This window comes from Nicotiana attenuata, chromosome 10 (assembly GCF_001879085.1).
Source record: "Nicotiana attenuata strain UT chromosome 10, NIATTr2, whole genome shotgun sequence".
NCBI lineage: Eukaryota > Viridiplantae > Streptophyta > Magnoliopsida > Solanales > Solanaceae > Nicotiana > Nicotiana attenuata.
Window position 1 is genome coordinate 9,091,643 of NC_031998.1, and position 17,280 is coordinate 9,108,922.

A 17,280-nucleotide genomic window follows, 5' to 3' on the forward strand; every position below is an offset into this window, starting at 1 on the left:
TTCAGCACGTCGGGTGTTTTCTGGTTCAGCTATACTCAGAGTTTTATCTGTCTTTGAAGTTGAGCGATGGCGATCTGCTGAGCCTGCAGCATCTCGAATATCACTTGGAGGCTGACTCCCCCATCTCCTATACCTAGTGTTCCTTGGCCCCCAGATCGGGCTTCCCTGCGTATACTCCCTCCAGGGTCTGCGCCTAGATCTGCATTCAAATCAATATGTGAACTAACATCAATTAGTTCCACATTTGGCACTTCCCCTTGGTTTAGCGGTGGTACACCGACCACTACATTGTTGTTTCCCCCATGATATTCAAGACCTTCGTTATCATGAACGTGTGCATTTTGCGAGTTTGACATGTTTAATCCTGAGAATCAAAAGTTCTTGACAAGAAAAAGTGTAAAAATAACGTGTGTTATGAGAATCAGTAATGAAATAATCACTACTATCTTTAGCCCCACAGACGGCGCCAAACTGTTTACCTCGAAAATACGAGTAACAATTAAATTTTATTTATGGTTTTAAATATACGTGATTTAATTCAATACCAATTAATAATCAAGAAGTATGAAGTAGAAATGATAGAAATAAGTGAACCAAACCAGTATAGTTTAGCAGTATCGACCTCGAGCTCAGTGACCTCGAGATGGACCAAGAACAATAATATAAGAACAGTAAAGAGAAAGATAGTTCTGATGAGCAATCAGCCAGAAAAGTAAAATAGTATATTCTTTGCCAATGATTAGATGATGCTTTACAAATGAATGGGCTCCCCTTTATATAATAGGGGGGGGAGGGATCCTAAATAAGGTACATTTCCGTTTTTCAGTAAGGAATCTAATCTGACAGTTGTCTAACCGCCTAGTACGAGTTCGTACAAATCCGTTCCGGAATTTACGCCTTGATCTTTGAGCCATTGCGGGAATCTCGCATTTTCTGTTACAAAACCACAACGACATTATCTCGAGGCTGGTCGCGCTTGGCCTGGGTGTCCATCGAGTACTTCGATCTTTGAAGCCTCCCATCGGGCTCACTCATGGTCTATTTCGATTTCTCTCATGAAGTAACCCTCGAGTTCACGAAATCGGGTACCGTATACAATATAATTTGTAACAAAAATTTATTTAGGACGGGTAATATATAATAATATTTAGATAATTTTGATAATGTACAGAAAGGAAAAAATTCCATTAATCAGTCACTGTGTGGGTAAGTGTGCTTTTTTCCTGATATGGGCCAGGCTGACAGGTAAGAATGATAGGAATACATACCATAGAACCAAGTATGGACCACACCAGTGGAATTACGATAACTGAAAAAATGGCAAAATAGGAAACAAATAATGTCTGTTTCAACAGTAGACTATTTTATTTTTATTTTTATTTTTATGACTTAGGAAAATACCTCAATTAGATCGCAAAAAAGAACTTCACAAGAAGCGTTTGAGTCAGAAGTTGGTCAGCCACTTTGCTGAAATGTGCCATAACACAGTACTTTTATCCGCGAATTCCGTCGTTCATTCGTAATTAATTACGGGTGGCCTATATTCTCTTTTTCTCTCAAATCCACTCTTCATCTTGGTCAAAAATATTTCTGCAAAAATGGATTTGTGACAGAGCGTAATCTTAGTGCTTGTTCATTTTGGAAAAATTAGGAAAAAGAAAAAGAAATGTTGCTGCTCTTTATAGTGTTTGTTCTGGGAGCTGTAACGGTCCTTGCAGTGGAAGCTGTGGGAGTGGTGCTTTTGATTCGCTGGTTGAACCGTAAAGTGGCTCGTGAAGTGGATAAAGCAAAACCGGACGGCTCGCTATCTTCTCTTGAGGACTTCGATTTCTCTCTGCACCAAAAACAGGCATGTCATTTACTTCCTTAATGTTTAAGCTGCTCAATTTTTTACCCGTGCCAACACATATGTACTCGTTCTGCCAAAATTGGTTTGCAGAGAGTCAATATGGAAGCTTAATTTACTAGATCAATTCATCTTATAAGAGCTTAAGTAATATAGTAAAGAAAAAAAATTACACTATCAGGTCATCCAAAGAATATTTACAGGTAAGCTTTCAGAAAAAGTGAGATATAATAGCTAAACGTGACATGATAGTATATAAATTTTTTTTACTTAAACTCTTCATTAAAACTAAAAGTTAGGTATTTGGAAACTATATGAGAAGTATATAAGTAGCTAGTCTTCCCTTATCTAAGTAGTGAATAAATGCATTTCAAATTGTTAGTCAAAGTGCAATTAATCCGAATTTCAGGAAATGAGACGTGTCGGACATTTTGGAACGAAGGACGTGTGTGATTTCCTGACCCATTTTGTGTGTGTGCGTGTGTTTCTTTTGCGTGGCTATTAACCTATTGTTTTCTATTAGGGGACATTGATGGAATGTGATTTGAGGAATTGAATGTATTAGTAGATAAATGTATTTTGAATATGGTATTTGTAGTCTATTTGGATATATGTAGATAAGACTTAAGGCTAGTGATTTACATCCCTAACCTTCTAAGACGCGGGTCCAAAATTTGAACTTTATGGGTTTCGACTTCCAGGACAGTGACCTCAAGTGCTAGTAACTGGCTTCTAAATTTAGTTTTTGTACATATATAGTGGATTTCTTAGCAAGCTCCGAAACAACCCATAAGCTTACTTCGAAGTGTGTAATCTACATCTTCCTTGCTAGGACTTGGTCGAATAATTGATCCCCTTTGTTGTTAATTTCTTATTCATTCAATGTGTTCGGTCAGTGCTCCTTTCTCATCTCAAACCATAGCCACTCTCAACGTTTGGAAAGATAAAGGAAGACCGCCTAAAGAAAGCGATCAAAAGAACTTGACCTATTCGAACCGAACGATAGCAGCTTAAAGCTAAGGTTATCATGAGCAGTGTTGCTCCTTGATCGGCAAGGAGGCATCTCAAAGAATGGGGCAAAGGATAAATTGTAATAAAGATTATTTCAAGTACTAGTAAAAGCATTCATTACAAGCTCTTGTGCTCACTTATCTCAAGTATAGGATCTTTTCCATGAGCCCGTATGTGTTGAATACACTTTTCCTGACACACACACACACACACACACACACATAGAGAGAGAGAGTTTAGGCCAGTGATAGTGGGTTCTGCCAAACCCATATCTTAAAGCCAACATCCACCCCCGAACCTTCTATATGACATATGTACTTGTACATTGATACAAAGTGTGTGTTTCTGTTATGAAGAAAGGTATTTCCACATGCTTGATACAATTTAAAAGAACAAGAATCAAGTCTGCACGTGAGGGAGCTTGTTTTGAAATTAAAAAAATATATATTTTGAAACAGCACATGAGGGAGCTTGTTAAGACATAATTGAACAAATAAAAGTGTACCTTAACTTTGCCCGCGTCCCTTATGCTGATTGGGTTGGTTGTCTTGTTACTCGTCGCCTGGTTACTTGTTATTGTTGTTTCTTTGGGTGAGACTTAATTCCTTAGGAAATCAAGATACAACCCACAGTTTCTCCTCCTGTTTCTGAGGTTGAATATACTGTTACAACTGAGGTTTTGTGGTTCCCTTCCTCGTCCAATTGTTTGTACTGTGATAGTATTTGCACAATCTGTATGGTTGCTAACCCTCAACATGCTCGTAGAGAAATTATTAGGAATTGATTCAGTTTGTGAGAGAAAAAGTAGTAGCTGGTGACCTTATTAGTAAATGTATCGCCATGGACAAATTGGATAGTAGACATCTTCATGAAACGTTTGTCACATTTTAGATTTTATATGCTATGTTAAATCTTGACATTGTATCTCCTCTTGCTCAAACTGTGGGAGAAGATAGAATGTAATTTGGACACTTGAATGCATAGATCACATAAGTATTTTGGAATATGGTTTAAATTCATAGAGGCTATTTAGGTCTGTCTAGATAACACTTAAGGCTATTGATGTACATACCTAACCTTTTATATACGTGTACATGGAATAAAAGGTGTGTTTACTTCAATAACTTCTACAAATGTATTGTTGTTTGAATTAACTGGATTCGAAAGCAACGAGCAGTTTAGGCTTGTTTTGAGGTGACTTTGAGTGGTGAAAATTGGGTCTTTCTCATTGATATGCTAACAGGAGAACTAAGTATTGTTTTTGTTTCAGTTTTGAAAAAAGGGCTGTAGAATGAGGTTGAGCTACACCGTTGAAATTAAAGAATCGAACATTGAGGTAAAAGTAATCTAAAAGGCTTTATTACCGGAAACTTCAAGTGGTTAAGGTATATGCGTTGGAACCATTTGGATGTGCCATAGATTTTGTAGAAGCAGTGAAATACTTCATTAAGTGTACAATTTATAATGTACTTTTGGTATTTAATTAACTAGAAGTTAACTTAGTCAAAAATATTGCAACTTTGATTTGATAGTGGGAAAGTATTTTTAAAATTATGCCTATATTTTTATTCCAAAGAAGTAGGTTAATACATATCAAATATTGGTGCTTTCTCAAAAGCGCTTTTTTCGTAGAACGTCGAAACACCTGCAAAGTGTTTTTTGACACTAAAAGTACTCAACTCTCCCCCCCTAATAGGGTGTCGGATTGCAGTGTCTTTTTCATCTTCGACGGAGTAGAGATTTAAGGCTGGTAAGATTTAAGCCTATGTTGGATAAGACTAAACAGTGAATGATCAGGGATCGGTACTGGTCGGAATTGCCTGAACTCTCATTGTCAAACACTTATCTGGTGAAAACCATCCCATCATTGTACAACTGAAACTTAGAAGTGGATTCTTGTGCTTCTTGAGAACATCATCAACGCAACTACGCCTCAATTCCGAGCTAATGGGGTTGCTATATAAATCCTCACTAGTCATTCTCTTTTTAGACCCATCTCAATTCAATATCCAATAATTTAGGTTCTTTAACACCAGAAGTGCTTCCTGAGACCATATTCCAAAAATATTCTTCGAGATCAACCCACCAGGCCCAGGAAGGCCAAGTTTTCAGCTTTATGGCCTTTCTTAATTAGAAGATTATTGTTAACGGCTAATATTATTTGTAAACTTGGATAACAAATAGCATTCCGTCATCTCCCCCTTCCCAGAAGAGAAGGAAAAAAGATGTTCTCTGAGAGGATTTAAATGTTCTATTACTGAAAAAGGCTTCTAGTAGAAAATTACATCTTAGGATACTTCAGACAATATAATAGTTGTCTTACAAGCTAAGTTGCTCCGACAGGGCAGTTTAAGGGCCGCACCCGTGTCGACACGACACTAGTATAGGTGTGGGTATGGGATCCGTACGGATCTGGTCAAACGATTTTGGGTACTTTGAACACGACGGACGGAAAAATTCGAGACGAAATACAATTTGATTTCCGTAATCAGAACCAAAACTAGGGTAAATTTGAAGAAAATAGCGTACTTTATCTAGAAAATTAATCCTTTACTTATCTACAACTTGAGAATAAAAAAGAAATTCACATTTTACAAGCTATACACCAGTATTCCACAAAATTTCTCATGATTTTTTTTTTTTTTTGAAGGTATATATATAATTTTTTTTTTGAATTATTTTTAGCCGGATCCCCGCACCCGTATCCGTACTAGGATCCATATCCCCGAATCTTAGAATTTACATTTCAAAGGATCCGACCTCTAGATCCACACCCGTGTCGGACACCCGCACCCGTGTCCGAGCAACTTAGCCTACAAGTGATATCAATTTCTCACTGGTCATCAAGCCTCTTTTTCTACTAGAAAATGGGAAGAGATCACATCATTATTTCCATTGGCGAAACATGATAGGATGTGCTAGAGAGCTTATCAGTTTAGATCTGCTGTTATATTCAAGCTCAAGGTATAATTTTGAAGTAAGTTTCTTTTTCAGACTGTTTAGGATATTATTCTTACTTTAAGAAGATATTTCTTCGTCACAGTTTTGTTATTTTATAATATCTTGATCAAAATGTTTCTATTTCACAATTTTGTTCTGAGATATGTGTTTTCCGGGATAAACTGATAATTGCTCACAAGCTGACGTTGTGCTGTAAGATTTGAGTTTTGTTTATCTATTCAGGAACCTTTCACATTTTCCCAAATGGACTCGATCTGTTTCAACTTATTGTATTGTGCTTCTGTTCTGTTTTCCAGGGGATAGTCTGGATTCTAGAATCTGAAAGAATACCAAAGGCTTTTCCTGTGGATAAAACTTTGAAGCAGCAAAAGGCCAAGAAAGAGATCTTAGAGGTTACACCTACTCAGAAATTTGCCCAAATCAAGGATCATTATCTCGTCCTAACAGAGTCAGATGGTTCCCATGTAGAAATTTTACTCAAAGGTTGCATTATAGCAGCTGTTTCTGCTTCAAGCTTGTCCTCTAGAAAATGGTAATATTGGGAGTACTATTATCTTTTGAAGTGTTTTTAAGCTGGACTGCCACCCAACATTGCCAAGATTTATCTTACGCTCCTATTCCTCTTCTAGCAATTTTGAGAATATAGTACTTAACTTAGTATTGAAGGCTCAGATCTGGAAGAGCTCCCTAGTCTCTAGCTGTAATGAGATATAGGCTATGTCTTTTCTCTGTGATTCTGCCTGCATGAAAGCTAGGGTGGACATAAAAATGAGCCCAAAGCATTCTTTGTAGTCTGAGTCTGAGTTAATATGATTGTTGAAAGCTGAAGAGCACACATATGTGCCTACATGTATTTTGGTAGTTTCATAGAGTGGAAGTGGGTTTGTATTTGCTGCTGGGTTTAGCTAAACTAAAACCTTTTGGATTTACGGTATCTGAATTGCAACTTCTGGTTGGGAGTTTTTTTGGGCATCTGCAGATTTTATTTCAAAATGAGTAAGCTAAAAATTCTTTTATAGAAGTATGCAGAAGTAGTTGAATTATGTGCTATGTTCTGATACTGTGTGCCAAAAGCACAAAAGATGAACCAAAAGCAAGAGTAGACATAAAGGTGAACCAAAAGATTCTTCTTTGTCTGAGCTTGAAATAGTATGGTAGTTGGAAGTTGATGTGCGCGCGCACACACACACACACATATATATATATATGTGTGTGTGTGTGCGCGCGCGCGCCTACATGTATCTCTGTAGCATCATTGGATGAAAGTAGGTTGGTCATTTGGTGTTATGAATCAACTCCAGTCCAATAAGGATGTCAACACACAAATAGCTATTGGGCTGAGAAGAGCTATTGGGCCGAGAACAAACAATAGGGCCATGCTAATTTGGGATCCGGGTTGAGTAATGATCCCAAGAACAATTCTATTAAAAAGAGCAGCGGTCGGTGATTTTGGGATTATGCGTATTGTTAAAGAACTCTGTTCCCCTCTCGTCTCCCTTCTTCCTCTGGACTATCTCTGCTCTCTCAATCCTTCTTCTCTTAATCTCCTTCTTAGTTCTAGTTTCTGTTATTGTAATGATTGACTCGTTCAGTTTATGAATTAAACCTATCATTTCCCTCGTTTGCTTTGTCTTGTGAATTCGGGTTCTTAACATTTGGTGCTGGATTTAGTAAAAGAATAAAAAATTATTATAGTATTTGAAGTTCAAATCCTGGTTGTGAGATTTTCAGACAACTGCAGAGTTTATTTAATAATAAAGCTAAGAATTTTATTAGAAATAGCATACAGAAGATAGAAAACCAAGTACCCTTTTTCTCTAGCGTCAAGAAGTTGATTGGTAAATTCTTGCCGCGTAGGCAAATGTAAGCAGACCTCTCTTTTTGCCCATAATAGACTTCCCTTTTCCTAGCAAAATCTTAGGTTTCATTGAGTTAGGTTGAAGATGGATGTCAGACTTGCATTATGCACCATAAGAAATGTTCCAGTGGCAGCTCTATCTCTCTCCGCCTTTCTCTTTTATTGGGTTGATGGCTTGATGCATCCATAATTAGGTCTACTGTTCCTATTTGTGGGTAATGTTTCTTTTTTATTCATTTTAAATTTTCTGCATAAGTATCACTGGAGATATCATACACCATATTTTGCTCTGCAAATTGGTGTTACATGACATATTTATTGGTTGGCTGGTTTAAGGAGGTATAATATCTTATGTTACGAATGTGGTATAATCTAGCTACCTTGCTATTTGAGAAGATGGCAAATGGAATTGAGGTTTCCAGGTGACGAAGACTCAAGGTTGAATTTTGATGCTTGTGGTAGAAAGAAATGGGTTAGCATTTTAACACTTGCTTTTCTCCACGCACCTTTTAAGCTCCATTCAACTGAATCTTGCGTCATCCCTGACTTCTTACAATACTGATTGTTATTGCTCTTACTTGAATATCGGTGATTCATCTGACTGTAGGCTGCTTTCATTTGTTTAATGCACGAACTTCTGTGTATAATTTGGTAATGTCCCAGGAGAAATTTATGCAGAACAATTGCAGAGTGAATCCAATTTGCTTCCCTAATATTTTGGGCTGCAAGAAACTAGTCTTCTAACTTCTGGGTGAGCTTGACCTACTCCTCTCCTGATCAAAATTGGAGAATCAAGTTTTTTTTGGACAATATTGAATCTGTTTCAAAATAAGTGGTTGACCATGAGAGCATATTAACTTTCACTTTATGTGCTAGGTGTTGTCGTATTCACCATAGATTGGCGGATGTCAATTAGATTGTTAGTTCGTCTGTTGTGATTACCTCGAAATTTGGAGCTTGTTCAATTTATAAAGAAGCTATTTGACTCTCACTTTTTCTACGGCGCTCCAGAGTGAGGCTAGTCTGTTAGGGTTTAGTCTTAGACTGCTAGTGGTTATTGTTGAGTTCACACCACTCTTTCGTTTCTCTTAGTGCCGGGCTTTATCTACAGGTTATTATTTTGCTTTTCATCTATTTTTTGGTTCTTGTGATGTTGTTATTTTTTCTATGGTTTTTATTGATGGTACTGATATATTGCCTCTTTTCGTCTTCTTGAGCCGAGGGTCTATCGAAAACCGCCTCTCTTCCCCTCGGGGTAGGGGTAAGGTCTGCGTACACACTACCCTCCCCAGACCCCACTAGTGGGATTTCACTGGGTTGTTGTTGTTTGTTTTGTTATTTGACTCTCACTTTGGAGCGAAAAGCTACATAATGGCGAAATGCTTTGCAACTTTCTGTACTTCCTTTTGCCTTCTTACATTTCGTCTAGGATTTAGATGTGACTTGTAATACATGAGCATGTCCCGCTCTTTCTTTTTGGGCGTAAAAACTGAGTGAAAACCCTGCATATCCTGATTTGACTTGGTGCTATTTTTGAGATATTATTATAATCGTTATCTTTCATGGTTGATAGCTCGCTTTTTGCTCCCTCTGTCTTCTGAAAAAACTAGTTAAGTTTTTTGTATAATATAATATTTATGATAAGACTTTCTTATTACTAAACTGGACATTATTTCTGAAGAGCTTGGAAAAAAGGAAAGACTTACATTCAATTTTGGTTTACAAAAAGAAAATATAGATAATACTGGTACCCAATGTGAAAAGTAGTTGTAAATTGTAATAGGTAAAAGTATCATGTGATATTTAATCAGTTTGGCTATAATTGAAAATGGAGTTCCTTATCCATAAAAAATGCAATTGAAAATGGTGTTACCACTTCCCCACAGTAAAAGAGAACATGTGAAAAATAAGTTACTAACAGGTAAAACACATTCTATAGCAGCACTTTATAAAGGAAAACAATTTTCTTAGTGTGCTTTAAGAAGTCATTGGAAGGAAAAATAAAGAACAAAATACCAGGTGGAATTTATCAAAAAATGTGAGAAATAAGTTATTTTCTACAAATAAGTGACCTTAATATATAGTCATATACAATTTTTTGATGAAATATATTCATGGATAATTGAAATGCTCCGTTTTCTCTCAAGTGGTTTGTGAAAGATTGGAGTACAAAAACCCACAATGTGAGGTGTTATCAATTAAGAAAAAATTTAACTTCATTAGAGCAGGTAATACTGTATACTTTTTATGATGAAGTTAATCTCCTATCTTTTTCTAAAGTTGATTTTAGCATCCAGTTAAGTTAGTGGTTTGTCTAATTATCTCATTGACAAATATGCAAGATTTAATAACAATAACTTACAGCTTCAATTGGTGTTATCTGGTACAATTTTACAGGGCAAAAAGATATCCTATTAAAATAGAGAGCAGAGCATCAACTTTATATGAAGGAAGTAGAATACTTTACATTTATCTTGAGACATGCTGGGAGAAGGAAGCATGGTGCAAATCCCTTCGTCTTGCATCCTGCGAGGACAAAGAAAAACTAAAGTGGTTTGCCAAGTTGAACATAGAGTTTCAAAATTACCTGATGTCATTAAATGCAGGATATCCTTCATTTATGAAACCACATTCAAGCATTGGTGTTGATTTAGGTGATAAATCAAGTAAGTTTGATGGTTCCTCATCAAAAGTTCGGCAATTTTTGAAAAAGCTTGGCAAGAAAGCTTCTAAGAGTGCTCCGGAAAATAAGGGAACCTTCATTTCAACATCAGACCATGAAGAAAGGAAGATAAGTGAGAGAGTTCATTCCTTCCAAGACCTTGCTTTTGCTGGTGGTGGTGTTAAATCGGCTCCAACACGCAAGCCTCTTGATTTTTCTACTAAGGATGTTGTAGTGCCTTCTACTGGATCAGGAAGCCGGAGTCAAATATCTGTTACTTCTGATGCAGATTCTGATGACAGGGTTTTCGGTGATGAAGGAACCCTTTGTTGGAATTTGTTAATATCCCGTTTGTTTTTTGATGCCAAAAGAAATGACCAGATGAGAACCTCTTTGCAAGCCAGGATTCAGGTTTGTGATCTCCTTTGCCTTTCCATTAGGAGATGTATGTATCTTGGTTTAAGCTTTAGGTTTACTGGCGTCATAATTTACTAAGTATTGCTTTTCAAGCAGTGGCGTTGCCACCCTATGCCAAGGGTAGTCAAGCGCACCCCCTTCGCCGAAAATTTTGTATTGCATATTGTTAGATAGTTATGTGTAAATAGTTCTAGTCCTATATGTCCCATATGTAGTAGGAGTAGAATATGTATGTCCTAGTCCAATATGTAGTAGGAGTAGAATATGTATTATATATAGGGCTTATTGTATCATTGTTAAAAAATATAGATTTTTCTCCCGTGCATTCTCACATGGTATCAGAGCTTCAGTGAGAAAAGTATCGCTATGCGTCACTCCAACGACATCCGGGAAGAAAGATCTCGTCGCCGTGCAATTTTCCGGCAACTTCGTCTTGTTCCCAGGGTTCATCACTGCTACAGTGGTACTGCGCATATACCAGTACCACCACCAGATCTGAAACCCTTGTGCGACCAAACCCCAGAAATTCCAGTCCCATCTGAACAGAAAAGTCTTTCCGGTTGACGACTCAAGATTGATTTGCATTATCTCCTCATTGGTAAGTGTTTTGCAAACACCAACACTGCCATCTTGTTCAAAAAAGCAGGCAACAAAACCCCAGTCAATTGGTCCGGCAGAAAGTTACGCGCCTCCACGGCCACGCGCCACCAGAACTAGGGTTCCGGCGAGCTACAGTAACTTTTCCGATGCATGTGAGCCATTCCGATCACTTTTTGACAGAACTTTTTCAGGACAACTTACTCATCCAGTTATTCCGAGCCTACCCATATAAATTACATCAAATTCTGACAACTTTATTTTTTCCGGCGTAAACAATGTACTTTTTCCGGCGTAAATAGTGATTCCCGGTGTGAACAGTAATTTTCAGAAAAGTTCTATTTTCTAGTGGTGTTTTAGAACGTATTTTGTAGTGTGAAATTCGGTTTAGTCTCACTATTTTCAATTTTTTCCGGCGACCTTTTGGCCAACTTTTGCTTATCAGCAACCACTTGGTTTTGTTGCTCAGGGAGAGTGGCCTTGTATGGCGAATGATCAGCTTGCAGATATTTTCACCATGTCGCTCACTGGTCCTCGTATTAGTTACATATGTAACAAGCTCGGTATATATGATTTGTATGCACCGGCTTGAGGGGGAGTGTTAAATAGTTATGTGTAAATAGTCCTAGTCCTATATGTAGTAGGAATAGAATATGTCCTAGTCCCATATATAGTAGGAGTAGAATATGTATTATATATAGGGCTCATTGTATCATTGTTAAAAAAAAAAGTAGATTTTCCTACATGCATTCTCACGCATATATAAGTTAAAAACTACTTTATATGATTATTTATTATATTTTGAACACACTTAACACAGTTGAGTGAGGGAATCCAACGGTTCAAAGTGCCAAAACTAAACGGAGGCCACCATGTATGGTCTATTTGATTTTTGAATCTAAAAAATTTCCTAATATAACTCTTAAAACTTTTTTTTTTTTTTTGGTGCAAACTCTTAAAACTTAAAATTTGTGTAGAAATAAACAACTATTCTTAAAAGTAATATTTTAACTAAAATTTATTTCTTAAATAAATTTTATAGTTTAAAAGTCAAGCTATACAATAATTTCCTTAACAAAAGCTCTCGACAAACTACAAATCCTCTCGACTCTCTCTTTCCTTTAGTTTTATGTTTACTTTTATTAGTAAAATTTCTAATGTTGTCTTTTTGTTATTTTAATTTTGATTTATAAACCTATAGTTCTATTAAAAGTTTTTTTTATTGTTTAGCTAAATATTGCATAGTTTGATTTAAAAAATTTAGTACACCATTCATCTGACAAAAAATAGTATTGACCTGTTTAAAGTTGGAACACCCTGGCGGAATTCCTGGCTACGGCGCTACACCATTGTTTTCAAGCATATAAACATCTTTTTGTAATTAGTTGTGTTGCTGGAAAATTGGCAATTGAGTTTTGTCAGCAGGAAGTGTTTGAGTAAAAACTGAATTTGATTCCTTATAATACAATCTTTCTGTTTTAGAAAGTTGTGTCTGGAATGGTTGATATTTTCTTCTCTTCTACTCAAGTTATCATGGGAGGAAATTGTTTTAATGCTTTATTTGAAGCTTCGTAGGCTTGTATGTTTTATTCTGACATTTTATGTTCCATTGTCATAGTAAATTAAAAGGACATTTGCTTTATCTAACTGAGCTATGATTCTGTGTGCTCTTACTTGTAGAGAACGCTGTCCGATATACGAATTCCCAGTTACATAGGTGAAGTGACCTGTACTGCCGTTAATATTGGTAACCTTCCTCCCTACATACGTGCAATGAGGGTTCTTCCCTCAGACATGAATGAGTTTTGGGCCTTCGAAATTGATCTTCAGTATTCTGGTGGTGCAATCTTGGATGTCGAGACAAGGGTTGCAGTTCAGGACCTTGATTTTCCTGAAGGGGACGAATCAGATGTAGATTCCGCTGCCAGTCATGATGCCAAACCAGATTTACTAGAAGGATTTGAGCAGTGTGGAAAAGGAAAACATTCTGAAGAGAATGTTAATAAGATTGACCAAACCAACGAAGGTACTATTTTTTTTTTTATGATCTATAATATTTGGAATTTCCAATCATAATATGTTAATTTGGTTAGGCATACTTGATGGTTATTTGTATAGTTATCTATAGGGGAATAGTCCACTATTTTAAAAGTAGAATTGTTTGTATTAGATAGTAATTGAGGTGCATTAATCAGGTGAATTTTCAGATGGGATGAGAAGCTCGAATATCATTCCAAGTGAGTCACCTCAAGTGTCTAGGTGGAAGTCCATCTTTAATTCTGTTGCCAAACAGGTTTCACAGGTTGGTATCAATTCCTTTATTTGTTACAATGGGCTATTCTATATGTATAGAATATAGATAGGGTGGAGGGGCACATTTATTCCTTGTTTATCTATTAGTTATTTCAGTTCTTATCTTCGGTACACGGTAGAGAGTTTGATAGCTCGCAAGGCTCATTACATTGAGGTGACGGGTTAAAATCATATTTCTGCAACATCTTGTTTTGTCGAACTATTTTAGGGTCGACTCCATCAATTAGTAATTAATTCCCGCTTTTCGGTTTTTGGAGGGAAAGAAAACGGGGAGGGACAAAATCACTACACTGTCACGGCCAACTATATTAAATCCGGGTTAATTGGTTTTGTAGTCCTTCACAAATTTGTTTTGATTGTTTTATATCTTTTTTACAAGAGATCTTCATTTTTACGCACAAGAGATCTGACAAGGTCATTTTCTTCTATTCAAATTGTAAGTGGCCATAGGAGACCATTTCCTCATCAAATCCTTAAATCTGAACCATTCTGTGTCAGCAATTTATTTCTTTACAGTGGAGCATGTTTGAGCATTGCACTGACTGGTTTAAGGGGTGATCACAGAAAAGGAGATTGATTCCAGTATTATTAATATTCTTTTGGTTCCATAAACATAGGTTAACATGTAGATTTTGTGAACTCAATCAAAATGTGCACTATACTAAATTAGTAATATTGGTTTCTGAATATATTATTTCTTGTACTTCTTGTACTATAACGAATTGCTGAAGAAGCTCTTTTGCATTCTAAACATTGAATCTTTAAACTCTCCAGGTTTCACTCTCACTGGGGATTAGGGTTGCATCCATTCAAGGAACTATGAGGCTATACATAAAGCCGCCACCTTCAGATCAAATATGGTTCGGATTCACATCAATGCCCGATATAGATTTCCATTTGGACTCTTTTGTTGGGGAGCATAAGATCTCAAGCGCGCATCTTTCTTCGTTCCTGATCAATCGATTTAAGGTCAGATTGAGAAGTTATCTGTGCTACAAATTGATTATGTGTCTATGCATCTCTTCTTCTCATTTAACCCCTTTCCGTTGACCTAGCATGATTAAAAACCAATTATGGGGTGATTAAGATTGAAGTCCATTACCTTAATAGTTACAACACTTCGCTAGCTTTAAATCCATTTTCAGCTGGTCAAGGTTTCTGGGATCATTAGCGAAAGAGTAATATTAGTGGGTCAACAGATTGCAAGGTAACTTGTGGAACTTGTTGAAGTGTGACCATCTCATCTAAAGCTTAAGCTATTTGAGAGAAAACACACTTTTATTTTACTTAATTACGTCTTCAATACGCTCTCTCACGTGCGGGCTTGATTCTTTTTTATGAGCCAAGCACGTGGACATTCTTTTTTATATCGGGTGGCGGTGACACTCGAACCCAGAACCTTTGCCTGCTCTGCTACCATGTTGAAGTGTATGACCATCTCATCTAAAAGCTTAAGCTTAAGCTGTTAGAGAGAACACACTTTTATTTACTTAATTGCGTCTTCAATAGAACTAAAATTTCTAGAATATTGAGAAAGTCTTCTTAATCAAAAAGATTTGAGGAAGTCTTGGAAATAGATAGTACTGGAAAAAAGTACTTAGCAATCATCATATGAAAAGATATAATGGTTGATTGATTATAGATTCCATGTCAAATCCTAACTATATACAAAGAGTCCCTTCCCACGAAAATATAGCCAGTTTTAAAAATGGATATTTCATATGAATCCAAAAATATACAAAAAGCGGAAAAATGCACTGAATATGGAAGAGAGTATCTTCCACTTCTTCAAACCTTTCCACATAAGAGCCTAGGTGCTACTTCCCATATGTTACCGTATTCCTTCCTGTTTCCGTTAGTGTTGTGTAGTTGTAGCTTCCATAGTCGATGTGACCCCAAAGACATTGTCTGCTGAAATTTCTGTATTTCAAAATCGGTCTCAGAATAAGTAGAGTCTAGTCAGAAACTGTAGAAGAAAGGTCGTTTAAGATCCAGAGAGTAGAGGGACAGGAGTGATTCAGTTGCTGACATTCATTCAAGAAGATAAAGATTGATGGCAGGTTATAATCTTCAACACGAAATGCGTAAGCTGGATACACTAAGCCAGCGTAACTAGTTTGTGGTTAGATCATTTCTCTTTGGTAAGTTGTTATTTAAACATTTTTACTTGCTTCGTTCTCAATCACCTATGAATTCGATCTACTTTAAATTCAACAGAGCAGTGTATGCAATGTTTTCAATTATATTGTTCTCTTTGCTAAAATGGTACGTAATACTCCTAGTGCTGATCTCAAAACACGGGTGAAATTTCCTTCAGAAGGTTAGCTGATGCTATCATAACTAATGCAGGTTGCTATTCGTGAAACACTGGTACTTCCAAACTGTGAAAGTGTATGCATCCCCTGCATGTTGGCGGAAAAGGATGACTGGGTCCCCCGACAAGTTGCTCCATTTATATGGATTAATCGAGAAACTGCAGGTAATAATGCCAACAGACAAGAAGCACCCAGCTCCCAACCTGGGGATGCAACACGATTCACTGAAGTTGATAGGGGAGGCACCAGTGGTAATGCTGAAAGCAAAAGTGAAAATCCAGGAAGAACAGGATGGGCTAATCAACAAAGCAAGTCATTGGATCCACAGGCATTATTATCAGTTCCTACGCTTAGTCCAGATACAGGAAGTACCACTAGCAATGCCGAAGGCAAACAAGAAAAGCCAAGAAAAGTTGGATGGTCTGCATTGCAAAGCAAGTCATTGGATCCACGTGCATCCTTATCAGTTCCTATAGCGCAGCCTAGTACAAGTAACCAGGATTCAGAAGAACTGAAAGCCCCGTTAATGAAGCATGAGGAACAGCAAGTGGGTCACCTCAGGAGCACAGAGGAGAACATAGAATGCAAGTCACCTTCTCGACAACTGGTACTACTTGAAGAAAAAAATCAAATTACTGGAGAAGATGATACAAAGTCTACAAGAATAGGGAGAAGGGCTAGGATGCTTGGTTTGGGGAAAAAAATGGGGGAGAAACTTGAAGAGAGGGCACGTCACATAGAAGAGAAGGGGAGAAATTTAGTTGAGAGAATGAGGGGACAACAGTGAAAAAAGGAATATTGTAAATTTGCAGCTTCACCAATGCAGTTTGTTTAATAAGGCAAGTCCCCAGTGTATCTTGTTATCGATTAATGGCTGTTTCATTTGTGCTTTAACGTTTATGCAAACACATTTTTGCACACGTTTCAGTCACACAGGTGCTGTAAACTGGCAACCATGTAAAGGAACAAATTAAATATAAGTCTTCGTGCTTTGAGTCGTCGTCCGATGGTTCATCTTTAGTTGCCATGAGGAAGAGCAGCTTGAGTTATGAAGCCCATCAGGTTCAGTTCAAGGACTAAACAAGCTTTGTTCGTTAGTTATGGAGATGTAAGAAGAAAAATAGCTCTACGTTGATTGTATAAACTCAAGTGATTATTTTGGTCATTTTTTCATCGGGTTGCTGTTAAATTGAGAGATGTTGTCATCACAGAAAATCACTTGATTCGATTTATTGAAATTCAGAAGCTGAAATTTATTTATTTTTCAAAAAACTGTCAACAATTCTGCTTGCAAATTCAG

At 37.0% G+C, this 17,280-nt stretch overlaps 1 protein-coding gene across 3 annotated transcripts; it reads left to right on the plus strand.

The window, feature by feature from the left end:
• Nucleotides 1,339–17,240, plus strand: LOC109232982. 3 transcript variants are annotated; one of them, XR_002069020.1, is made up of 8 exons: nt 1,339–1,849; nt 6,115–6,350; nt 10,074–10,749; nt 13,033–13,378; nt 13,548–13,654; nt 14,440–14,634; nt 16,015–16,819; nt 16,909–17,240. XR_002069020.1 is itself a non-coding variant. In XM_019398693.1 (7 exons), the coding sequence occupies exons 1-7, from the start codon at nt 1,667–1,669 to the stop codon at nt 16,765–16,767; spliced, it is 2,496 nt and encodes an 831-aa protein (XP_019254238.1). In that variant the 5' UTR covers nt 1,340–1,666; the 3' UTR covers nt 16,768–17,240. The 3 variants fall into 3 exon arrangements, 2 of the variants coding, with proteins under 2 accessions (XP_019254238.1, XP_019254239.1); XM_019398693.1 differs by having other exon boundaries at nt 1,340–1,849; nt 16,015–17,240; XM_019398694.1 differs by having other exon boundaries at nt 1,340–1,849; nt 13,560–13,654; nt 16,015–17,240.